Here is a 27,796-nt window from a genome sequence, read left to right as displayed (position 1 = left end):
TGGATTTACCCCTCTAACATTATTTTTGGGCGATGCTTCACATCCTTAGACCTTTTGTGTTCTATTATACAAGAGATAATACAATTTACATATAATTCCACTAAAAGTATTTACATGTATACAAAATTCGTAACAACATATATCTTATTTCCTATGCATGCATGCATATATATTTATAATAAATAAATACAAATATACATATAGATGAGTGTAGATAAAGAGATAGATGCATATTATGTACGCATATAAATATTCTTCACATAGAGTTAATTTATGATGAAATAAAAGGATCGTATTTAAAGAAATAAAGACTGTGGCTATTAATAATATTATTATTATTATCAGTTATCTTTCATATCGTATTTACTTGTATATTTTTTTCGAACATTTATATTTTCCCCTGTAATTTTAACACATAATTTAGAAGCTTCTGATTAATGACAACGGTATAAAATGCGTGCAGAGATGAAAAAGATTATCGATTATCTTGTTAGTGATAAGAATATTATTAAAATTAATAACTTTAACTGATTTATTTGAAATGCAGAATAAAGCAATATTAATGCTTCCCTTCACACGTGATTATTAATGCGTTGCGTTCTTCACTTAAGTGCTCTTCTCAGAAAAAGTGCTATCGCATAATTCTTGCTTCCTTTTCCCACCTACCGCGACGATTTTCATGGAATAAAATGAAGAAAAGAGAAGCAAATACTGATATTAGACTATTGCTTGTAACTTAAAATGATGCAGTTTGTCATTACAAAATCTGAAATGGCTAGCACATATGACTTCTTTCTAATTCCATGTACGGAATAGCAACGAGCTTTAAGTAAACTTTCACTTCCGGTTAAATGTTTTTGAATAAATCCTAATTTATTTATAAATTTTATGACTGCATATTAATTATAAACATTTTTCATTTTTCATTATTCTGTTCACTGATACCGTTGCCAACGATAACATGCTCCTGAATCTAACAATAAAATGGTTTTCTGCTTGGTAACCTTGTAAAGCATGTGGTCTTTTTCTTGTAACCTGTGACCTAACCTTAATAAGACTTTAAGCGACTTATCAATATGTCTTAAAAGTATAATAGAAACTTGGGAAGGGTGCAAAAGACCGTTTATTTTTACCCTTTAAAATGGAAGAACAGAAGGCATACGTAGTGCTTTCAAATCAGCCAGTATTTATCGCGCGAATTCAAATTAGAAATTCAGTGTAAATCTAAATCTAGATAACTAATAGCCAAAGGCTACGCAGCGTAAATTAATTGCGAAGTAGGCTCTAGGACTTTCACTGGCGTTAATATCGGCAAGTATTACCCGGCCGAAGACAGGAAATTTTATCTTAAAACAACCAGCCTAGCAACGTTGCCTTCAATAGGAAGAACACGCTCTGACTTAACCATTTCAATTATATATACGTGAGATAATTGGCATTCTAGCAGGAAAACGGAGAGAGAGAAATGACAATAAAAATACAAAACCTAAAATAGTTGGATAAACAAATTAAATAAAACCTACAACCTGATTTCAATAATTTGGAAGTATTAACCAAATGAAATGTAATGCATCAACTATTTCACATTAGCATCCTTTCTAGCATTTCCACAACTTTTGAAAGTTTGATGCGCGTCACGTCGTTAGGTTATTTCGAACTATTGAGCCACGGAACTGTCGAATACGCGTCCAGCGTGCTGACCACTACACCACGAAGGCATGCTAAGAAGGCGAGAGAAATATCTTATAACTTTTGAATCACCATATACTTAAACATGCTATGAATGCTTGACAACAAGTTTGGAAGATCGAAGAACGATCAAATTTGTATCAAATAATATAAGATTAATTATTTTTATAAAAAATTATTTTTCTGTGATTTGATCTAATTTAAAACAGATCATGTTCTGTTTCCTTCTTATTTCTTTTCAGGAAACTCATTCTTCAGATCTGCGAATATGTAGAGAAAGAGAATCATTATCCATTCTTCTGTCCCGCCCCACAAAGTTTCAACTCATGAAGTCACCCCGTAGTTGGAGCTTCTACATGATGTTCACAATTTAAACTTCGCAGGTTCACAAAGAGATAATACTATTATCAATAGATTAAAAATCTGTGAAGGTAGCAAAGGCCTTTTAATTAAACATGGATATAGCAATCTCGATTGGTTAACAATGGTAATAACAGTTTTACAGAAAACATTAAATCCCTTTCAATGAGAACAATTTTTTGTTGTCGTTGTTGCTCACGTGTGTGACATTTTCCACACTGCTGGATACATCCTTATTATGTGAAACCCTCTTGTTAACAATTAAACATTTATAGGAAGCTAAACGCTCCTAAGCATTCAGCAGACATTTCTTTCTTCCTTGAGAATAAGGGAAGTCAGTAATTAAGCTAATTTGCAGAGGATGAACTTCAGAGGTTCAGCTGAATGGAAGAATGCATCCGTTGACACTACAGCATGCATTGTGCCGCTGACAGTGGGTGTGATTAAGTATCTTTAAGATCATGGGAGATCGTGAAACTGAAGAGTTTTATGAAAGCTGAAATAAAACAATGTAGTGGAGCCACGGCGCTTTGTTAACATGAAGTATCGTAATTAAGTTGCTGAAATGTATTAGAGCAAAAAGAGGAGATGCACTGACGTGTGCTATAAATTTCAAAGAATGAACGCAAGGAAACTGCATAAAAAGTTTAATATATCGGAATAAATTTATGCACAAGATGAAGTTTGTCATCTGATGACAGTCTCGCATTCAAGCTTCAAAGCGGGACGAATGCACCATCTAAAAAAGCTGAAGGACCAGAATTTGCTTTTTAAATATTTTAAATAAATTAAAATTTTTCACTTATAAAATTTAGTTAAAAGGTATGTAAACAATAATAATAATATCGTAAAGAAAAATTCAATTTTACATGATATCTGAAGTTTGTTACCTGCAAGACAGTTTTGTTGGTTGCAAAATATATATAGACTTAAATATTCAGAACGACATTTATTTCAAATAATTCTAAAATGTTTAATCAATCATTAAATGACTTTAATTTAATTTAAACTAAAAATGATCAAATTATGAACAATTTCTAAGTTTTCAGAGAAAATTTTCCAAATGGAACAAAAATGAGAATAAATAATCACAAATTAGTCACTTTCTCTTATTTAACAAATTTTTCTTAAACGCATGAATAAAAATACATATGTTCATAAATATTATTAACTACTATTTATTGTAGCTTGATACTTGATGCCGTTTCGTTTGTAGTTAGAAACAAGTTGCTAGAAATTATCTTCATCACAGACGTAAAGGATCAATAATCAATCTGATTATTTTCTTATTAATTTTCAATTGTGAAAAACAACTGTTCATATATAATTGCATTCCCAAACAAAGAGATTATTTAGTGCAAAAGCCGTAATTGAGTTTATTTAATTTTTAAAATCTAAAAACAAATAAGCTCAGTTACGAACTATTTGCACTAAGTACGAATAAAAGTTAACAGAAATCCGTATCTTTAAGTCTTCGAGTACAATTACATAACACTGTAAATTAACTCCATTTAATCGCTTTCTGGTCCGATATTTATGTTAATTTTTAATGGTAATGAAAATACCGTAAATTCATACTTCAAATAACTAAAATCTTAAACTTTAGCAACACTGCATTGGAAACAAACACATAATTTAAATGTATTCGCGAGCCACATAAATCTGCTTGGGGGCCGCCAATTTCATACCCCTGACGAAGAAGATAAAAGATGATGGATACTGGATGGTTACAAGAAATAAGCAGTCATTCCGATTCCTATAGTTCTTCACCTGTCGCCCAAGACTGGGATTTTGGGTCTGATAACGTAGAAGGATTTTGGGTCTGATGGATGCTGGATAGTTGTAAGGAACATGTAGTCAATTCTGGTTCGTAAGTTCTTTATTTGCGGCACAAGATTGGAGCAACTATTAATTATATTTGTTGCCAATAAACTTGAAAAAAGTCAACTATGTTCTCAGCGGAATTCGAACCAGGGTTCTTCCAGCTGCTGTCTGGACGTCTTTGCCACTTAATAACGAGACCACTCAGGAAGCAATGTAGTAACTCCTTACTTTTTTTCACATAAAGAGCGACTGAGCCAAGGAAGAAGACCTACGTGACTATGTCAAGTTTCGACCAGTTGTCCAGAAGATTATAGTTCGAACGCCCTCGTAGAGATTTTATGTTTTTTGAAGCAAGGGATTTTAAGAAATCACCCTATGTGGAGAACAGAACCGTGGATCTTCCAGCTGCTGACTTGATGGGATAATTAATCATATCAGACAGTACTTACATGGAAATGTGATAATACTTTATAAAACTACTATGGTAACAACATATAACTAAACTGCCAATAATCGCTCCTGTTATTCATTAGTTACCAGCTAATATTTCATACATTTAAAATTATTACGGTTAGCAAATAAAATAAAGTAAATAAAGTAAAACAGGCAACGGATTACATGTTCACAGGACAAGGGCAAGAGAAAAGCGAAGATTATATTATTGATGTTAGACTAAGAATAGCGAAGTTACTACATTTCTCAAAAGAGCGACATCTTATCAAAGCTTCAGAGGAAACAAAATTTCCACAAAATCTCCTGAACAGATCCTTCCAGAATCTTAATATCACCATTCCAGTAAATCCCTGGACATCCCTGTTACATCCTTTCGATATTCTAAGAGACACTGTTAAGATTAAACGTCATATTTCTATCATATTTTCAAGACATTATGGAAAATCCCCCTCATTATCTAAATATATCCGAATGCATCCTCAGGTCATCCTAGCTATGTTCGTTTGATAGTGGGGGATACTAGAATCATACCAAGTCCTATTTATCATAGACTCAGGACATCCCGAAATTTCCTCCTAATCTCCTACGGATATTCTCAAAATTTTAACATTAACGATTTGCCAGTAAATCGTGATTCATCTGACAAGGCAATTGTCTTCCACTTATCCATGTTCCAGTTTCGATATTCCTGGGTCTACTGTAGGTGTGGTTGACAACGACGCTTGGTCAACAGAGGCACATGAGGTGGGACGTCAGTTGCGCAGTGCCATAGCCAACAGTGTCCGCTGAACTGTGTGTTCCGAAACACTTGCACTTGGACCTACATGTTTATTGGGCTGTCAACTAAGCCACTTAATTCCTGGTTTTAATTTAGCTACATCCCTTTCCAGGAATCTAAAATACGTCATCTGAAAATTAACCCATTTCGATTTATGTAATGATTTTGCAGTGTGAAAAGCTCTTGTCCAATCGAATTAAAGGAACTTTTTACTATAAATAACTCTACTACTAATGTACACCCCTTTTTCCCAGCTTCTCTTGTTTATGGCAACATAAGTGTTCTGATCGCTCTGCTTTCTCCTTTGTTCTAAAAATGTAATCCACTATATAAACGTTTGGAGGGCGCGATAAGCACACAAAATGACGTATGAACGAACATTTTTATGCTTGTCAAGAATGTTCGCGAATTAATTAATGTGTTGCTTTCGTTAAGTCTGTATTCATTATATCACCTTGTAAATTTACGCATGAAAGCCTTTCCAAGTAATTACAGATAGCATCTCATCGTTAATGGCTATATTCTAACACTCAAGTCACTTACACCGAATTATCACATTATATATATATATATGTAAGGTAAAAATATATGAATAAGAATTATAATATAACTATAAACATTAACTCTTCCTCTCTATTCTAAAATCGTAATAACTTCTCTGCATTGCGTCATTTCTAGATCACTCTATGGCCCGCGCAGCTCAGATGACGTAATAATTGGGAACTGAAACGTCCTTGTAAACCAAAACTTTTCTCTTCGCCGTGCTTCCATCTTTCATAAATACGCACTTCAGCTTTTGCTCTCTACTGTGCTAAGATGTAATTTCGCTGGCTTGCTTTCTATCTCAACAATTTCAAAAATGTAAAATCTTCTGTGGAAAGGCACGACTAGAGTGCCAAGTGATTGTGGCCACAAATATCAGTTGCAAATAAAAATGGAATTAAAACTGTCTCGACTGCCAAGTTCTTTAGATATTACCAAATTAGCATTACTAGCATACTACGCAGTCAAAATCTTCTTCAATATGGGTCTAATCACGCATCTACAGTGTTCCGTCTTTTTGATTTGCTTTTATTATAACATATATATATATATATTGTACATATGAGTGTGTGTGTGTGTATAAACTATAGCGATATATAAGACATAGGGATTTATTTTAATATGTCGCATTTTAGGTAGATTTACTATACGCATTTTGCTATTTTACGGTAAAAATGGGTATCAATAAAATTTAATAGCAGACATTAAGCAGAGTTTAATAGCACAGTTTGATATTCTCAGTTTTCATTGTATAGAGCACCTGAATGCTGCTAGTGAAAAATTATGCATCTTTAGTCATTTGTGAGGTTAAAATTACCTTGAAAGAACAAACAGGCGTGGTAACTGAGAGTATCACAATTGCGGAGCAGCATTATTACAGAAAACAAATAAATAAATAAAAATCAGACCTACATTATCTTTATTTTCCTAGAAAAGGCATTTAAATTGCAGGTTAGGTTTCATTGAAAGTTCGCATAATTGCAATTTAGTAGAATAAGGCAGCAGCACATAATAAAGATTTTCTCACGTATCATATATAAAAAAAAGATTTAAGACATTTTCCAAAGATATCATTTACGGCAACTTTATAAAGACTGTTCGGGTTTTACAAAGCAAGAAACATGAGCAGTCAGATCTATACTCGTCTGGAATCTATATGAGGGTGTTTCAGTTTACCGACTAAATGTGCTAATCGCTTATACGAACACCATAACAACATGCACAAGGATGCTGTTATAAGGTATTTCTCCCGCCTTCTTGGTGTGGTGGTCTGCATGTGGGCGTGTATTCCAAAGGTCCGTGGTTCGATTCTCGGAGAAGGCGTTGCAAATTTTTCAACTTTCCTGCTTCCGAAAAAATCCTAATGACTCTACACTGAAATTCCTTCTCTTCATTTAAAGGGAGATTAGGCAGAGGCATGAAACCGACTTGATAAAATTGTGATGGTGACAAATTATTGCCCACCACATTCGGCTGCCAGTGTGGAGACTATTACATATTTTCGAAGCAGGGACCAAGAAAATGAACTGTGGCTTCTGCGGGATTCGAGCCATACATCTTCCAGTTTGCCAACTGCTAACCATAACACTATGCACAAATGAATGCGACAATTATATAAACCTTATGAAAATAAAGCAAAGTTTTAAAAACCAACGTGAAACTGAGCTTACCAGCGGCCAAGCGGTAAAAGCTGCTGAACACTGGTAGTTCGGTCCGGGGTTCGAATTTCGATGAACTGGCTGGCTGCATGGGTTTTTTTGTGGTTTTCTCCATGTGCAAAATGTATACGTGCCAGTTTCCCTTAGAAAGTCCTTCCCGGAGGCTTCTCTTAGAAAGACAGAAAGCTCTCGAGTGAACAACAGAAAAAGACAGAAAGCTCGAGAAGAACAGAAATTCTCGAGTGCTTTTCCATAATTAAATAAACCAACCAAAACAAAACTTATCAACACACAGAAAAGGACCTCCCACCGAGTTTACCAGTCGCAACCGGCTTCACAAAATTTCTAATTAAATCCGTGAATACTATTCGAACTTTCGTTTTTTGAAAGTTATTAACAATTCAGTAAGATCAGACAGGATTCATTCTCCATAAAGATATCGAATAGATAGGTTAAAGTATTTGATTGCGGCAAAGAGAGGATGGAACGCCATATGGAAAGGGATGTACAAATGATTTTCCGAGGTAAATTGACTTGAACGTCACACATGGTTGAAACTCACTTAAACGTCATGCGGTTCGCTCTTACAGCTGTAAAGATTTAAAATAGTAATGTCTGACAGTTTTTGCCTCTCAGTATCTGGTCTGTGAAAAGATACCGGTATTAATGAGGTAATATTTAAAATTTACTGTATAGGTTCGCTCTGATTTCTGAATCTTGGCTCTGTTGCAATTCAGTTGAAACAGCCTATGGCGCATCATACAAATATTGCAACAATATCACGTCAAAAACTCAGACCTCCTTATTACAGGGTATACACTATTATGACAGGTTATTATTATTATATTACAGGTATGATTCTACAGGGTCCCTGTTCGATCTTTCTATTCAGTTATATAGGTTACATGAAAAGTGGACTTTGATGCGTGCCCTGCGAAGCAGGTATTCAAAAAATGGCTTGAAAGTAAGATTTTTTATTTCACTTAGTCAAACATATTTACGAATATAATTATCAAACTTCAATATGTGTATTATTAGTCTCACGACAAAAGACAGAGCGATATTCTGTTCTGGTCCTTACTCTGGCAAGAAAATGGTGTAACGCTTGAAGCTGCTTTTTGGTTCTGTTCTTGAGGTGGTAATAATTGTTACTTTCATTGGACATCTCATTTTTATAAAGTTCCAGATGAAGTCTGGTGCGGGGATAGTCAGCACTTCCTGCAGACCATGAAATACGTCCAGTTTTGCCATTCCACCGCGCTAGAAATGAACATTTGAATTACCTCGTCCAAGATTCGCAAAGCAGGGTCGGGGCTTCATGTCTCTGGAATTTATATCTCAGTGTCTTATCTTCCATTTTCATTTGCTCAGTCCGTTGGAGAAAAAAGACGTAACCAATTTTCTCTTTCCTTACAGCCTGCCTTCATGGTGTGATTGGAAACAGATCTGGCTAGCAATCAGCAGCTGCGGAGTTCAAATTTCCGAAACGGCATAGTTGACTGTTTTATCTTTCTTGCTTCAAAAATTCCAAAAAACTCTACAACGTCGTGCGACTAAATTGTGGTAGAAGATAATCACTTGGAATAGGTGACTGGGTTCTCCTAGACACAGGTTATTTTTCATGTTTCCTTATCACTATGTCGTACTATGCACACTGACCTTTGGAGAATTCCAAATATATTCCCTCGGATTTTTACTGCCTCGAATTCGGCAAATGTAGCGACTTACATAACCCTTTACACGGAGCGTGGTCTCCACGAAGGAGGGCGTTTTAACCGGTGCACCCAGTGCAGCCTCACTGGCAAATGTTTTACCGGAGGAGAAAAAAAAAAGGAGCCGGGTGGCAGAAAGCCTAGGCCCGGGCCTGCTTTATTCCACAATGAGGCTATTAAAATATAGCGCATGTGCACATAATATTTTTTGATTCACTGAGTTAAAGAAAAGTGTTTTTAGTTCATTTCACATTTTAATAGTATTTTTAGTTCATTTACTGCACAGAAACCTCAAGAAACCTCACTTTTTTTTTTTTTCAGAAATCCACCAAAATACGTTTACCTTAATGTTTAAGTTATTTCTATTTTCCTGCGATGCTGTCATTTAAATTTATAATGCTGTCATTTAAATGCTCATTCCTACTTCAGATATAGTAGTAACATCATGTTCTTCTAAGGAATTCAGATCACTGAAGTGAAGCAGTCACATTTTCCGTCAATGACGTTTTCCTGTTAAGCAGCAATTACAATCATTTTCAGTGGCCTGAAGGAGTCATTCCTATTCATGATATGTTCTTCCTTTCCAAAGAAATGGTATACGTCACTGAGAAGCTGAATCTCAGTATTGGAAACAAAAAAATTGATGAAAGCTCGGTCGAAGTCTCACGAGAAACGATCATAGAATATTCGTCATCGTAATACAAAATTAAACATAATATTAACCAGATATGATATGCATACCAGCAACAATCTCAAATTGGCGGTCTGCTGCCCACGAAGCAATTTTATGCGGCCCGTGATTACATTTCAATTATGCATTTCTTGCAAATACGGTGTTGCAAAGATTTCAAGATATTTACATCTGATATCATGATGATATTCAAGATATCTTGAATATTTCAAGATACTTACATACAAGATACAAGATTTTTTAGTTACTTTAAATTCCCGTTTACATTATTATCATTACAACTAAAAGCAAACGTGAATAATACACCAGAAAACATATAAATTGTGCTAATTAATTCACAAAGAGGTGTAAATCTTTTTCAAAGATCTAAAGATACAGATATGATTAATATCCTTTCGTATTTTTCACAGAAATAAATACGCTACGGTGCGAATTTTTCCTTTAAAAATAATCGCTTCGTTTCGGAATGCATCTCTATGGAAACAGCGTTTTTCCGCTGTTGAAAAATAATGAAAAAAGAACCCGACTGCCCATGTGTAATGTGTACACGAGCTAATTTCCTTTAGCAAGTCCTGCACGAAGGCATCCCTCCCCTTAGGCAGATAACCCTCGTGTGCTTTGCCATAATAAACATACCAACTATAGAAAAAACTATATAAAATACTGCTTATACAATACAACTATAGAAAATACTGCTTAGCCTTTCTTGTCTTCTGTAGAGTTTCTTAAATAATTTTAAATTGGGTTTGAAATAGAGTAAGATCTCGCTTGTTACATTATTTACAGGACACAGTTAAATAAATTATTAGCAGTATTTCGGCAATAGAAAAGATTTGGTTTATTTAATAATGGCAAAGCACACTAGGACTATCTGCCTAAGGGAAGGGATGCCTTCGTGGAGGACTTTCTAAGGGAAACTGGCTCATATACATGTTACACATGAGGGAAACCACCAATAGAAAAGGAAATGAAACGTTGTGATTTTCTATAAACTAGTACATATCGTTCGGGTTTCACAAATTTTGCTTCCGTGCCATTAAAACAAATTGTGTCAGCTCACGTGTTACAGTAGTAACAGAAATTACCTTTTTTATTTACTGTTGTAAAAAGTAACAGTAATTACAAATTATCAGTGAGCATGTATGTACTGAATGCATGTAAGGAGTTATCACGCACCCATATGTCACGCAGATTATACATCAGTACAACATGTAGCACCGAAGCAGCTTTAGTCCGCTTTTAATGCTTCTATCAATTACTATAATGACATTTATTTGCAATATTTAAAAACAACAACATTCATATTATGTACTATTAAAGATTTGTTATAAATATTTCGTAAATTTTACTATTAGCATCAGAGGTGCTATTAAATTCGAAACCCATTTTATGTTCGTATCACTTTACAAACTGCTGCCACGAAATGTTATGGCGATATAATATTAAAAAAATTAAATTAAAAAACGAAGTGTCTGCATGTATGTATGTATGATCCTTGCACTGTGGAAAAACAACGGCACTTTAGAGCCACCAGATTTATAGTATATTTACCCTCCACACGAACAAGAGCATTCGAAAGTGCGAATTTTAAATTTTGGACTTGGTTTTGATTTATTTCATATTTTGTGTAATTTAAAGAATTTCTTTTTAACAAAGCGATTTGAAAGTCAGAAACTGTAATAAAACACTTTTATCTGCAGCGCACCAATCTGATGCCATTCGATAAAATATAAGATATTTATCTTTCGATAGGCGAATTTGCCGCTACTGCATCAAATAGCATATTTATCACCTTCACGCTTCAGCGTGTTGCCATTCTGTATATCGTAAGATTTAACTTCCAAACTTAATCTTTCTGAGTAGCAAACCAAGTGACTGAAAAGCGATAAATGCAATTCTCAAAAACATTTTTTATAATATTTAATATGATTGATTTAAAATAAAAATGCATTTAAATCATGAAGTGTCTTAGATATATTAATTATTTTTACGAAACGACACTAGCTGAAATCACTAAATCATTATAGACTTTTACCTTTCTCTGGTGAAAACACTTTTAGGCAGTTGGACGCTCAAGCAGCTAGTTTACAAAGAAATAACATAGCGAATATTAAAAAGAATGGCAAACTATCGCCATATTTTTCAACTTTCTATCGGAAAATGCTGCTTTTAAATATTTTGTGATTTTGCTATTGAATTTTATGTGATGTAACTGCGAAGACAGCGATACTTAATCATAAAGCTAAAAAAGAAAAAAATGAATATTAGCAGAAGTGAGTCTAAGGATAGAATGTAACCTACGATGCTCAGCAAGTGCATAAAAAACCTTACCAAATCTTCCGCTGTGACGTTGAAATATGAATCTTTTCATACTTTCTTTCTCTTTGATATACTATATTTGTTTGTTTATTAATTATTTACTATCTTTCTGTTCTGAAGGCAAATCCCTCCCAATTACGGGTCCTAGACACATGTCTCATTTTTTATTGGTTAATCTTGCAGCTCACAATAAGGATTTATAACACACACATTTATATATTTCGAATGCCTCGCTTAAATCCAAATATTTCTTTTCAACAAGAAGAGTTTAATGGTACGACATTAAAAAGCGATTTAAATTATTAATGATTTCAGGATGAAACAACAGCAGGAACAAAATAATGGAGCCACTGCTGGCAATAAAAAAAATAAAGAGTTTAAAGAAAGATTTATCTGCGAAAATACACCGCCCAAATAAACAAGGATTAGTCAAAAGTTTTATTCCCCGTTTTCTTTCTCAATGAATTGATCTTAACTGCTGAAATGCTTATCGCTAAGGGAATCAGAACTCATTTGCCGATTTCATTCGATTAATTATACGAAATTTGTAAAAATGAACTGTAAAATAAATATTCAAATTTTACAGGGCACATTATTCTGGGAGGAATATTTCAAGCAATTTTAACACATATATTTGACACCGTTTTTATTATTATAAACTCGATTGCTAATCGAAATGGAATACGCTGGATAAAATTTCAATAAAACTTCGCAAAAACACTTCTCTTTATTTTCAATGCTAATTCGAAATTTACGAAATCACACTAGTAATTTTGAAATTTTAAGACATATTTCTTTAGCGCAATATTTATAGCTGTAATTTTCAGCTGTTGAAGGGAACACAACATTGAATTAAATTCTTGAAGACTTTTCAAATGCGTTACTTTATAATGTATTAAATACGTGAAATTTTGAGAATTATTATAAATTTAGTAACATTGGAAATATTTAATATAATACTTAGAAGTTTTGTTCTTCTTCAGTAACTTAATTGGTTGCACTACCCAGAAGCCAATTCGGTGTTTACATTCTTTTCATGCATTTCTTATCATTAACTCTAAACGAATTAACATTGCGTGTAAAATTCACTGCGTCGACACGGTATATCGGCGTACTATCGACATGCTATAAAAGATAATGATGTACTAAAGTAAGATGATTACAGCATGGTTTGTCATAAACACAGAATCATCATTGCCTATGGTCGATTATACTGGTCTAACATGAAGGTCAACACTTCTCCACCGTTGTTCATAGGTATAGGCCTCACATATTGTCTAGAGTTACACTGACATGGTACCAACAATGTATGGAATCGATATCAGACAAGAGTGGATAAAGGTGTAGGAACCAAAACCATGTACAATAGGCACCCATATAGGATCCACATGCACAAAGGACCAACACTATCTAGAATCGTCATCGGTGCAGGATTGATAGAAGCATTGGAACAACACTGAGAAGAACCGACACCGTATGGAATTGACTAAACGTAAAATAAAAGAAAGCATGGGATCAATATTGCGTAGAATCAATACTAGCATAGTAACGAAAAACATAAACGAGTCATAGGACCAATAATATGCAGAATCAGCATTGATGTAGGATTGACACGGTTGGCATAGAACCGATACTGATTATAATCAACGTACGCATAAAATTCACCCAGGCATACGACCAACATTAGACAGAATCAACATGCAATAGGATGCATGCTTAGGATCAACACTATATAGAACTGTTGAACCGACACGGAACAGATCGACACAGGCATAGGGCCAAAACTGAGTAGACTCGACACGGCATAGGACTGACACGAAGCAATATCAACAAATGTATAAGAACAATGTGTAGAATAAATAGTCATAAGATCAACACGAGTGTAGGACCAACACTGTATAGAATCGCTACCCGCATAGGATTTATACAGGAAGCGACCAGCACTATCTAGAATTGATACAGGCATTGGACCAACACCGAGATGAATCAACATCGCGTAGGATTGGCACGGGGTGTGATAAATAAAGGCACAAGACCAATATTGCTATAGGAACCACACAGCCATTAGGCCAACATTCAGTAAAATCGACAGTGACATAGGACTGATAGGGCCTAATACAGACATCCATATAGGATCAGCTCTGCGTAAGATCGACATACTCAAACGACTAACACTATATAGAAAAAATAAAGAGCGATAAGGCGTAAGATGGGCACAGGCACAGGAACGACATTGTGTAGAATCGCCATTCGCATAGGATCAATGCAGGCTTGAAGCAACACTATCTAAAATCAACATTGTTATAGGATCGACACAGGCCAAGTCCCAACACTTAGTAGACTCTACACTGTACATGCTCAATACAGCGTAATATCGACAAAGGCATAAGAATAATATTGTGTTAAACGAACAGCCACAAGGTCGACAGAGATATAGGACCCAAACTGTGCAAATTTGATATCCGTATACCCGTATTCCCGGTACAAGAATAGGACCAACAATATTAGAATCGACTCTCAGAAGATTAGCGCGGCGTAGCATCGAAATACCCATTAGGCTAACACTGAATATAATCAGCCCACCAGCGATCGAGCGGTAAAATCGCTGAACCCTGGTAGTTCCGACATGGGTTGGACACCAGTAGAATGAGCTGGCTGCATGGGGTCTTTCGTAGCTTTCTCCATGTGTAACGTGTATACTAGTCAGTATCCCTTAGAAAGTCATCTTCTAAGGCACCCTCCCCTTAGGTAGACAGCCTGTGCTTTATCATAATCAACTAAATCGAAAGCGAAACCCGGGTAGAATCGACAGCTGCATAGGATGATTGATACAGCCTAAAATGAACATCAAAAATGGATCGGAGTAGCGTAAGATCGACGCAATCGGAGGACTAATACTATTAGAATGAACAACGATACAGCGATTAAGCGTAAAGTCGACACGAGCATAAGTAAATGCTGTACAGACTTGACCAACACTACGTAGAATAGACGACTTTGGATAGACCCCATAACATCGACACTGTCATATAATTAACACTGGTATAGCGTAAATATAGCTTATGCTTAACAACACGGGTAACAAGAGGGGAATAATTTGATTAAATTAAAGGTTCTATTTAGCCTTCGAAACTACTATAAATATAACTCACGTTACACCGTCTCGGTTCCTCGTTATTAATTGCTGTAACTTTTGAATTTTTCGCTATGTTCTTCTTTATTATTACATTTAAATCTCTAGAGCTTTGGTTCTTTTCCAGCTTTTAATATAGGAATTACAAGACCAATGAGTTAGATCAAGTAGAAGAAAACATTAAACTTGAAGTTATTATTCTTTTCTGAGTCCTACTAATCAGTTTACACAAGATCACACGTTTTATTTTTCTGTTTTAGCATTCTGCACAATAGTGGATTTTCTAGAGCAGTATGTAAAGGTAAGGGAACAAAAGAGAATAAAACACCAATTATTCTAATACAAGATAATCAAAAAGCCTACAGAAAAAACTCAGTTATCCGGTTCCAACGAATCCGGATATTTGAATTTCCATTATACTGGTCAAACTGAACAACCGATGTACATGATTAGGCTTTATAATTACAAAAATGCCTCTAAGAAACATATATTTAGTCATATTACCTAGAATTTGACATTTGACGGCTGGATTGAAATAATTCAATAGCAGACCATTTCACTCGCTCTAGAACATCTGTAATTCGAATTGATAATTTCCATTAATTAACATTTAATCAGTAGTTTGATATGATAATATCTTCTGTAATTCCTATCAAATGAATAATTATATTGTTAAACGACTGAAACAACTTGACTAACGATAGAATCAGGGATTGTGCCTATAGTTAGATATGACTAATGGAAGACATTTTATAGTTGTTATCTAATCAATCAACATAGTCAGCAAGTTTAAAAGCTGTCCCCTTAATAAATTGAGTATAAATTCATCACATAATAAGCATACAAATTATGATTTGAAAGTGTCGTGCATTTTTAAAGAATTTTAAGAGTCATTTTTACTTTTGTTTTGTCTTCCTTTTCACGCTCACTGTTTTATGAAAAGACGAGGAAATTAGCTGTCTCAGTTTAACTCAATTAGCGCATATGACTAGTAAATCTGAAAGCCATTTAATAAGCTCCAATTTCCCTAAACCGCCACGAGAAAGAGAGATTTCCTAGATTTTTAATGTCAAAATGTCTTTGGTATTTTATACATGGATTTGTGTCGTTTAATATATTGCCTGCAAAAGGTCTTCATTTAGTCACCATGCATATATGTTTACCGAAACGCTCTGCGAAGATAAATGATTAAGGTATTTAATATTTAGATGATAGAAAGCAAATATTCTGAATTTGATCAAAGTGAATTCTGAATTTTGAATGAAAGAGATAGTTGTTTTGGGGCCAAAACCTTATTAACTCAAAAAACAAAATACTAAAGGCGATGTAATATTTTTTATTGTGCGAGGAGATGCAGAACATTATTATTATGAAAAATATAAATATTAGAACATATTACCACTTGCTATGATACTCAGCCTTCTCAAAAAGCTGCAGGTTTGGATAAAATGTGTTTTAAATTTCCAAATTTTGCAATCCCTCCTTCCAGCATGGTATAAAGGTAGCACACTCAGGGCATATTCGAGAGGTCCAGGTTCGAGTCCCGGTCAGGACACTGCACATTTTCCACGTCTCTTGCTTCAAAAAATCCTAATGATTCCACATTGGCACCCGATCAGGGACTCAAACCAGGACCTCTCGAATACGCGCTGAGTGTGCTACCGTTACACCATGAAGGCATGGTAGAAGGAGAAAGAAAATACCTTATACCATTATTGAAAATAATAAAATATAAAACTATGCGCTAAGGCTGATCGGTATAGTGGTTAGCACTGCTGGATACCTATCGGTGGGCCCGAGCTCAAATAACGGAAAACACTTGAATATTTGTAAACATATAACATTTTTGCGGTAAGGGGGCTTTTAATATAACGGTGAACCGAAAATCCTTTTGAGAGATTTAGTGATACAGGAAAGGAGTATAACTTGTCCCAAAGGTGATTCTTCTTCGAAAATGCGACAAAAGTTGTACTATCACCTAAAAAATGTACAAGGCTCATGGGAACGGCAGATGTTTTCTTACGCTTCTCCCCGTGATAAAAATTCGTGGTCTATTTCTGATGTTTCCTGTCACACAAGTGATAAAGTCACAACAATTGAAGACAGCCTGTGTGTCCAAACTCTTACATATAATAAATACTAATAACTATTTCATATTATTTTTCATACATAACTAAAAAAATCACAATTTTTTAACTGCGCAAGTTTTCATCTACGTCCTTTTTCTAAGTAGCGATACATTTTTTTCAGCAATAATGCATGCACAGTTATAATCTAGCTAAAAATCACCAAAGGTTGAATTTTTGACAGTTTCCTTCCATCATTCATGTAATTAATACAGTCATCTTTCTCCTACGACCGCTTTTAATCACTAACCAAGGTATCTCTTCTTAATGGTATACTGTCATAAAAGTGCCAGCATCTTTGTGCAAGTTGGCCGCTAAGACAGACATGCGGAAGCATCTGTGCAAGTGTGCCTCGATATAAGGGGTCCACACCCTTTATGAAGATGAATTTCTAAGTTGTAAAATGCATCCTTGATATATACGTATCACACCGCTATGCAAGTGTGATTTGCCATTTGCTTCTGCCATGAGCAAAGGAAATGAAAATTATACTTGCGTAACGATGTCCCAGCATAAATGTGCCCGAATCTGTAAGAAGTTTTTATAGGTTAGAAGCTCATCTTATAAGGTATTTCTCCCACTTTCCTAGCGTCCTTCGTAGTGTAATGGTTCTGCACGCTGGGCCGGTATTCCAGAGGTCCGTGGTTCGATTCCCGGCAAAGGCGTTTGCTATTTTTCCTCTTTTCTGCCCCTAAAAACATCCTAATGACTCTACAATCTGCAAAAGAATGCAGCCATCTTCATCCTTATGACGGTTTCTGTCCTTCCGAACAGTGGCAGACTTGCATAGAGTTTGCATAGAACAGTGCAAAGACTTGCATAGAACAATACAAACCGCTATCTAGCTGCAACTTCATGACTGGACGCCATTAACAGGCGTCTCGAGGACCAACACGTTATTTCCTCGTATGTAGTAGTTTCAAATCCGGCTTGAATTTATAGTTGGTTTTTATGCTAAGAAGGATTTTTTTAAACCAAAAATGCGTAATTTGTTTTCGGAATTTGTGGTTAGCATATTTTTATGCTTGACTGTACACGAAACGTTTTGTAAGTTGGACGCTGAACAATTAATTATACCGGCCAAGTCAGACTTCAGCTCTGTCGGATGATGACAAGGATGGCGGCTAAATTAGTCTCGAAAGATCAGTACCGTTGAGACCCAGAATAAATTAAACACATCATTAACTCTACTATTGAGGTTTTCATTATTTAGGTGCCGTTTGCGACAAAAATCAAAAGTGGCAGCCTCTGAAAATCGGCACCCTAGGCGGCTATCTATGTTGGCAATGTCTGAAGTAAACCCAGATGGTGCAGTTTTCCATTGTTACCAAACTGAAGCGTGTATACTGCTATTTTCTGGCTTCTCAGAAGAAGCATATTGAAGAATTCGATCCTCATCAGTTTCATGTAGGGACTAGAAGGTGCACTATTTTTCAGTTATTGTTCTCGGATACCAGGCTTTCACTCTTCAGAAAAGTTAAACGAAATAAGCATATTCTCGATGAAGCGCTATTAGGTTTCGTTAAGACTTAATCTTTGTGGTATTTGCTGTCGTATAAAATTGCTGATTTATCTGCATTACAGTGAAAAAGCTCAGAATGGATTAATTTTCGAGTCTGTAAAAAATGTCTACTGTTCACATATAAATGTATTAAAAATAATGCGATCTTTATTACTGTAAAAATCCGTAAATGAGAATATGAATCTTTTAACAAGTACGAATTAACGTTAGACAGATGTGTACCTTCATATCTTAGAATAAGATTTATATTGCATTATAAACTAATTAGCTCTATTTATAGATTTTTTTTTGGGTGAATTACTTATGTTAGGTTTTAATGGTAATGTAAATAATGCAAAATCGGACTTCAAAGAATTAAAATTTTGAAATTTTTGCAACTTGCAACAAAAGCATGATTTAAATGTATACACAGATAACAAAAACAAATTCCTTCGGGGGCGCCAGTTTATTGCCATAGGCAACAGCAGAATAATCATGATCATATCATTTTCCACTACATATTTACCATTTAAAATACTTAACATCTGCAACATTTGCCTATATAAGAATTATTCATAGTACATCGTAGAGTCATTAGTTATTTTTGAAGCAGGAGATCTGAAAAATCTGCGGTGCCCTCGCCGGAACGCGAACCTGGACCTCTCGAATACGCGCCGAATATGCTAAAGTTACACCACGGGGACATGTAGAAAGAAGGAAAGGAGGGAGAAAATACCTTATATACTCTCCCTTTAAAGGATGACTGGGAATTAGGGGACCCAGTTGCAAAGCCTGGTGGTGAATAATCATCATCCACCATCTTTTAGTTCGGGCGCCACAGTAGAGACATTAGTTTATTTTAAGCAGAAGACGTGAAAAAGGAGCAATATCCTCGCCGAGACTCGAACCTGGACCTCTCTAAATGCGCGCCGAGTGTGCTACCGTTACACCACGAAAGCATGCAGAAAGGAGGGAGAAAATACCATATAACATTTTACGTTATATTGTATGAAATTATATTTATTGCCTATAATATTACAAGCATTTAATTTCCAAAGTTTTAAATTAAAAAATAAAAAAATCTAATCCCTTAGAATTTTTACAGATTTGCAAGGATGTTATGACAGTGTGATAAAAAATGTTGCTTAAACATCGCGAGTTACAACTGCTTTCGCTCAGTCATTAACTAACTCCATGAATGTTCTCTTAGATAACAGCTTTCTTTTTTTCAGTAACGTTTCGAAATGATTAGAAGAAAACATCCATCGTAAGTCAGAAGCGATAGTACGAGACCTAAACAACGTAAATATGTTTCTCTTTTTGCACCCTAGTGACCTTTCAGCTTCATCATAATAAACAACCAAAACACGTAAATTTGGCAGCACATGACGCGTTAAAAATATTTATTATTATCTGTACAGCTTGTTCTATTGGACGGCCAGAGGTTTCCTTTTTAAAGTTTGAATTTAAGTGAAGTAACGTGGCGGGAAAAGTTAAACAGATTTAACTATGCTTTTCATGCTATGATTAAATGAAAAGGCCCAAGGTTTAAGTAATCTTTGTTATAGGCACTGAAACAACGAATAGTTGTGGCGTAACACGCGACAGGGGCAAAGTTTTTTTTCCTTCATTCCTGAAGTTCTTAAACATTTTAACAAACCTTACTATTTAACAAAAATTCTGTTTTATATTTTTAAAGTGAGGTTATAAATTAATATCATCTTACTGCATTTCCAATTGGATTTTATTATATAAGGCTAAAATGGCGGGAAAGAAAATGTTTTTGCCGATGATGGACTTTAATATCGCATCGGAAAGCCTCACAGTTTACAGGAAAAATTGATTATAAATTCTTATTTTTTATATAATTATTACGACAATGACATGAAATTTTGGCAACCAGATTTAGTTGCAAGTATTTCATTCTGTTTTTTCAAATACATTTAACTCGCTCCTGAGTACCAACCCTTTATGGTAACGACCTCTGAAAGTGACAATTAGTTCTAAGAACATAAATGAATAACGTTTTGGTTTGGCATTTTCCCTTTTGGATATGTAAAAATTCCAAAAAGGCCGAATGAATAATTTAACCTCAGTTAAATTAAAAGTGAAAATATATTTTTGGATTTTGGCTTTATGAAATCAATCCAAACCGCAGAACTTACAAGATGCATGAATTTAAAAAACGCGAGCTTGAAGAAACCTTGACTTATACGGAAGAATTACATTATACGTTGAATAACTTCGCGAGTTCCCTTTCAAACCTCAGAATTTTAGAACTATTTGTAATTTATGTTTTACAGAAAACAATAAAAGTTTAGGTAAATAAAACAAATCAATTCTGTGCAGAAATGCAAAATATACGTAGTGAGAGTAAGCTAGGATTATTTGCAATCATACAGCAAATCTTTAAATATTCGAGTTAAAAACCAATACAGCAAAAATTCTCAATGATTTCAAAACGAGAAATGGCAACACTGTACGGGAAAAAACATAAACATTTTTATCTTCAGCGCGCGAGACTGTCTATCGGAAATTCAAAAGGTATGATATTTTTAAATATTTTATAGGGCATTTCAAATTTCGTAAATCTTTAATAAATTTTTGATAAAAAACACAACGATTTTAAAGAGAGCAATGGCAACACTGTACGAGAAAGAAAACATTTTTTCTCCGACGCGATAGACTGTCTATCGGAAATTCTAAAGATAGACTGTTTTTAAATGTTTTTAACCCAAAGGAACATTAGCCCAAATGCTCTAGAAACGTGTACGTATATGTAAATGTAAAAAATGCCCCTTTGGATGTAATTATATAATCTGAAAAATTATTGTTTATTATATTGTAATTTATTATGCATTATTTAAAATATAAGATTGAACATTTTACAACAATTTGTTTTACGTTACTCTCGAATCGAATCATCTGGGAAGAAAGAGAAGAAATCAAAGAACTCTATTATAAACCTTAATTAATTAAGTTAAAGGGATTAAATCAAACTTATGCAAAATTTTTGTTAGTTTAATTATCAAGTGTATGAATAAAAGGTAAAAATAAAATTTTCAGTTCTTTGTCTCATCCAGGCTTCACCAACAAGAATGTAAAATGAAGGCGTAATGTATGATTTTTTAAGAAATTAAAATACGCGTTTCAAATTTTCTTCCTGGTTTTAATTTTATACCTTGCGTATGTAACTTAAAATTCATCACATTAGAAATAGTACATAACATTTTATATTTTAAAAAAGGATTTACAAGTGCTTCTGAAAGCGGAAAATTTAGTTTATGAAGTAGTGGGCCCACGTCGCTTAACCTTTTTAAGGCTTTCCCTTTGAGCCCTTTTAAGGCAATATAAGTTTACAATTAACAAAAATAATTAATGATTCAAGGACCTTTATAGTTAGACTTACTCAACCATTATAAGTTCGCCTCTATGGGGCTTAGTGCATGTGTCTCTTTTCCCGTACGTGAATCAGGCCCTATTAATGACACTAATATGCTAGTTATAAAATTATTAAGAATCTCCTCAGTCTGTCGCAATGCGATTATAGTTTGAAAAATAAATTAAAATATCTTAGGGTTCGTGGAATGGCAACAGTCCTCATAATTAGCCCATTTTCAGGTAGCGCAGATGATTAATGCTATAATAGCTTAATGCAATGTAGCACAGCATGATGTAAAAATAGAATAGATCAAAGATTTTTCGAACTGTGTTCTGCGAAGCCCTAGATTCCCACACAACTTCCCTCATGGTACCGTAAGTTAAAATCGAAATTCAGAACAATTTTTCAGTACGATGTGGAAATCTGACATTCTTAATTAAATTAATAACATTCTTAATTCTCATTTAAGAACTTCTATTGCTGCTGTTACCTAAACAAATTTTTTGTTATTTCTCTTTTTGTTACCTATGTCCATTTTCAAGTATAAAATTGTAATGAAATAATTATTTTCTTTTTACTTTCCACAAAACCTGCATGCAGTTCCCAGTATTACTTATTTAGTAATTAATTTTTCTAAAGGATCGTACAGCTTCTCCGAAAACAGAGAACAACATCTCCGAAACAGTCTCCTTCCTCTTCTTCCGAACAGAATCCGAAAACTCACACTTTTTATGAGTTCTACAAATCGCACAATTTGAAAATCATTGGATTAGGCTACAAATCAGTGCTTCTCAACTTTTCCGACTCAAGCATCCCTTTCATCATTCGCTCTCACTCCTTTCAAAACATTACATCAAGAAATACATATGCATTTATTTAAATTTAGATTATATTTCAATGTGTTTTATAAATTAAACAAGAAAATATGTACAAAATGTTTATAAATACCCAAACATGAATAAAAAAAGTTTTTTTAACAGCTAAATAAACGGCTGACCGCATTCCCCCCTTTAACAATGAAATCCCCCCCGGGGGAAATTCCTTCCCTGGTTGAGAATTCAAAATTGTTATAGATGTTTCTAATGTAAAAATATGAATTTTAATACAAGCAAAACATTGGAAATTATAGTGATGTCTTACCGATTATTGTAAGAAGATCGGAATATTCTTCTCAAGCTCCAACGAGATTCCATATTAATCCAATTCAGAGCAGTCGTCAATGAATTATCACAACATAACACACTTTCTTTTTTTTCTGTTTGCAAAATTCTACATATTTCCCCCCGAAAATCAAACTAGCAGTACATCCGTCATTGAAAGTTCTACAGTCTTCATGTTTGGTTTCTTTTTTTCGAGAATATCTTTTTAACGAATCTTTCCACAAACATCCTTTCAATAAAATTCTTGTACTTTTTTTCCTTGAAAAGCACAGAAAATAATTTTTTTCGAACACTTAAATTATTAAAATAACAATTTTTCTAAATGAAATATTATTCAAAAAGAAACGAAAGTGAGTGTATTAACAAAAACACGCCTTTGATAATTTGAAAGAATTCAGAGATTCCAAAAGAAAGTTATACAGCGCCGAAAGACGACCGAAGATATCGTCTGCTACCCATCACATCGGAATTCGAACCAACAACTGAAGAAGAATCGGGCGGTGTGTGTGTACCATGCTTCACGCCACGGACTATCGGATACGACGCGCATGCGTAGAGGTCAGCTGCGGGCTCTGAAAGGGTTCATGCTCTTATTGCAAATCGCTGTTTCATGGGATAAAAAACTTCTTACTCAAAGTTCTTGCGTAATAGTTACGGCAAACGAATATTTTTGCAGGCTTAATCTTTAATTAGTTTTCTTGTTGTTATTAACCCTCGCTTTACGAAAGCTCATTTGTTACGAAAGATCTATATTAGTATCTTTTTCGATGACTGAAACTAATCGTTTTCCGATTTTACCATGCAAAGCGGATGTATTATTCAATGCTTGTTTCGCGTTACGATGATGACAGAAAAATGACCCTTCAAATGTCAATGGATTGGATTAGATTGGATTATTCAATTATGGCAAAGCACACGAGGGGTATCTGCCTAAAGGGAGGGATGCCTTCGTGGAGGACTTTCTAAGCGAAACTGGCTCGTATACACCTTACACGTGGGGAAAACCACGAAAACGCCCATGCAGCCATCCCGTTCGCGGGATTCGAACCTCAGACCGAACTACCAGTGTTTAGCGTCTTTACCGCTTGGCCGCTGGTGGGCTCAAATGTCAATGGATTAGCAGTATTAGAGCAGTTTTACAGAATACTTTGATTATTCGCTAAGAACTGTGCTGTAGGAAAAATATGCTAGTTATGTTTTAGGTTTACCACATAAGCCATAGCAGATGACGAACTTCGCCTGTTAACCGAAGAGTAGAAATACATAGTAAACGTAGAAGAAATGATGGAAAGAATACAAACGATGGTGAGATGCTTCTTTGTTTTGCATTCAGCCCTCCCGCAACCGAGCGGTAAAACCGCTGATATTGGCAATTCGAGGCGGGTTCAAATCGCGGCAATTCTGCTGGCCACACATCGTAAACAAAAGCCAGGTTCCCTTTAAAAGCCTTTCACGAAGGCTATATTCTAATGTTGTAGAGCTAGTAAATTTATTTCGAAAGAGGAACTATGTCAAATCAGTAGTCCTTGCCAGGGTTCGAACTCAGTCCTATCAATCAGGGTTCGACCGATTGCGAGCAGGAAGTACTTCCGATTGAACCACGTGGTGAGGATTTCGGAAATTCCTTACATTCTTCCCCACTTAAAAGGCGAGGGTTATCGTTTGAACATCTTCTTAGCAGTGCCCTCGCAGAGATCCGAACTCCGGATCTCCCAACTGCTAATTGAGCGTGCTTCTATTGGCAATAGGAAGGCACGTGGGAAAGAAGAAAATTCCTTATTTAAAATTTCCTATTTTAAGGCCGATCTGGTATCTCTCATTATTAGGATAAAATTTTTCTCAGGGAAAAAAGACAAAATTTTCATTGGTAAATATTTAAGATTTACAAAATTCCATGGTCTGGTATTTTCACTAACATTTTCAAAAACACTTAACGTATATATTTACGTATATACTTTTTACGTATAGTATATATTTACGTATATACTTAACGTATATAATTTGGAAGGAATAGAATGTAAGGAGGAACGGACAGAAAGGAGAAGCAATACGCGTAAATAGTATGTAAGTAAATACATCTTAAATTATGATTTGTTAACTAGATTCTACATTTTTAATCCACCGAATTCAGGATAACTTATTCAACATCGTTATTTTACATAAAGATTACCATTTAATTGAATGGTGCTTTTATGTATTTTGTTTATATGTTTTTATATTATATATATATATATATATATATATATATACATTTATACATTATATATATATATATATGTTTTTATATTATATATATATATATATATATACATTTATACATTATATATATATATATATGTTTTTATATTATATATATATATATATATATACATTTATACATTATATATATATATATATGTTTTTATATTATATATATATATATATATATATATACATTTATACATTATATATATATATATATGTTTTTATATTATATATATATATATATATATATATATACATTTATACATTATATATATCTATATAGATATACAGGGTGATTTTAAATTTATTTTTACAAATTAAGAGGGGTGATAGTACTCATCCAGATGAACAATAATTACCATAGAACATATTGTCGAGAGGCAGAAAAGAAGAGACTATTAGAATTGCAATCTAAACTTACAACAGTGTTCGGAAAGCGAATGAACGAGACCAAATGTTGCACAATCAGTTTAGTGACAAACTCACAGAGAGTGCACAAAACGGATAAAACTGAAAACCTGGCGTTCGAGTGTTAATTCGAGTTCAGACTTTGATGGCAAACACTGAAATGCACATGTTTGGTTGTCAAGGTGTCAACCTAGCAAACGATTGCAACAAGTTAATAATTTTAAACAAGGGCTGAATATTATCAACTAACACCAACATCCGCTGCATGCCGAGATTAGCATGAAAAGCTCATGCTGCGTTCCGGCTGTCAGAACTTCGTCTCCCATAGAAGGGCGGTAGGTAGAACGAGCGCAGCAGAGTAAGTGCAGGACGACAGGTTTGAAGATAGCTAAGAGAAAAACAACTGCTACTTTGATACTTGATTCAAGGTAGCTTTTCCCACTAATAATTTAGATAATTAACTTGTTGCAATCATTTGCGAGGTTGACACCTTGTTAACAAAGATGTGCATTTGCGTGTTAGTCATCACAAAGTCTCAGCTCTAATTAACTCTCGAACGCCAAGTTTTTGGTTTATCCGTTTTGTGCACTCTCTGTGAGTTTGTCACTAAACTGATTGTGCAACACTTGGTCTCATTCATTCGCTCTCACAACACCGTTGTAAGTTCAGATTGGAATTCTAATATTTTTCTTTTCTGCCTCTTAGAGCGGAATGCGACCCTATATTCTATGGCAATTATTGCTCATCTGGATGAGTACTATCATCCCTCTTAATTTGTAAAAACAATTTAGAATTACCCTGTATATACATTTATTCATTATATAAATCTATACAGGTATATGTAGAGAGATTTATACATTTATACGTTTTTACACATTGCATATATATTTTTTAAACTTATCTTTACACGCTTTTATGCATTATATTTATACGATTTATACGTTACATTTATACATGCATATTTTTTTCATTGATATTTTTTTCATTTAGTGCCACGTGTTTAATTTTTGCCACGTTTGTCAGCATTGGCATAAATCAGAAGGTGAAATTATTTAATTCTGGAAACCTCCGAAAATAATTACGGAAATTTGAGCCCAGATAAAATTATTGCCCTATTCAAATACCCAACTATTGACTGTTGTACTTAATACAATCGTCAATGTCATTACCTCTAAGCCTTCCAATATGTTAGCCTTCTGTATATGTATCATAATATGTTCGTTTTTAGTATTATTTGGCAGTCGGTTTTATGGAGAAGCCTGGCAAAGTCTTTCGCTTTTAAAATGAATGGTAAATTCGTCTTTATTTTACTCAATTTTGGCTTACAGACGGAAAGGTTTCTCAAGAATGCTTTGGTTTCTTACGAATGCTGGATTTCCTATTATGGCCAAAGAAGAAAAATTATCTCTACGGATACAAGTTTATTTACGTATTTCTATTATTTACTTTCTAGAGACATTAGGCATTTTTTGAAAGCAGCAGAGATGAAAAATGAGCAATGCCCTCGCCGGGACTCGAACCATGGAACTCTCGAATACGCGTCAAGCATGCTGACCACTACACCACGAAGGCCTGCTGAGATAAATACCTTATATACTCCCTCCTTTTAAAGGGCGATTGGGGATTAGGGGACCCTATCGCCAAATCCTGCACTTTTTAGTTCGGACGCCACTGTAGAGACATCAGGAATTTTTTGAAAGCAGGAGAAATAAAAAGTGAGCAATGCCCTCGCCGGGACTTGAATCACTGACCTCTTAAATACCTCTTGAATTTGACCTCGAAAATATTTTTAGTAATAAAATTATATTAAAAATC

General features: G+C 34.5%; 1 protein-coding gene across 1 annotated transcript in view; it reads right to left on the bottom strand.

Moving 5' to 3' along the window:
• LOC118197886 (uncharacterized) overlaps positions 1-23,792 on the bottom strand; it is a 265,749-nt gene extending 241,957 nt beyond the window's left edge. The window contains exon 1 of the mRNA XM_085824920.1: positions 23,310-23,792. Coding sequence (XP_085681046.1) covers positions 23,310-23,362 — 53 coding nt within the window. The 5' untranslated portion in view covers positions 23,363-23,792. The remainder of the gene's footprint in view (positions 1-23,309) is intronic.
• Between the last annotated feature and the right edge of the window lie 4,004 nt (positions 23,793-27,796).

The sequence above is a fragment of the Stegodyphus dumicola genome, chromosome 10, assembly GCF_044657685.1.
Source record: "Stegodyphus dumicola isolate Sdum_Otavi_A_Nest chromosome 10, ASM4465768v1".
In the NCBI taxonomy this organism is placed as follows: domain Eukaryota; kingdom Metazoa; phylum Arthropoda; class Arachnida; order Araneae; family Eresidae; genus Stegodyphus; species Stegodyphus dumicola.
This window is presented reverse-complemented; position numbering and strand designations above follow the sequence as displayed.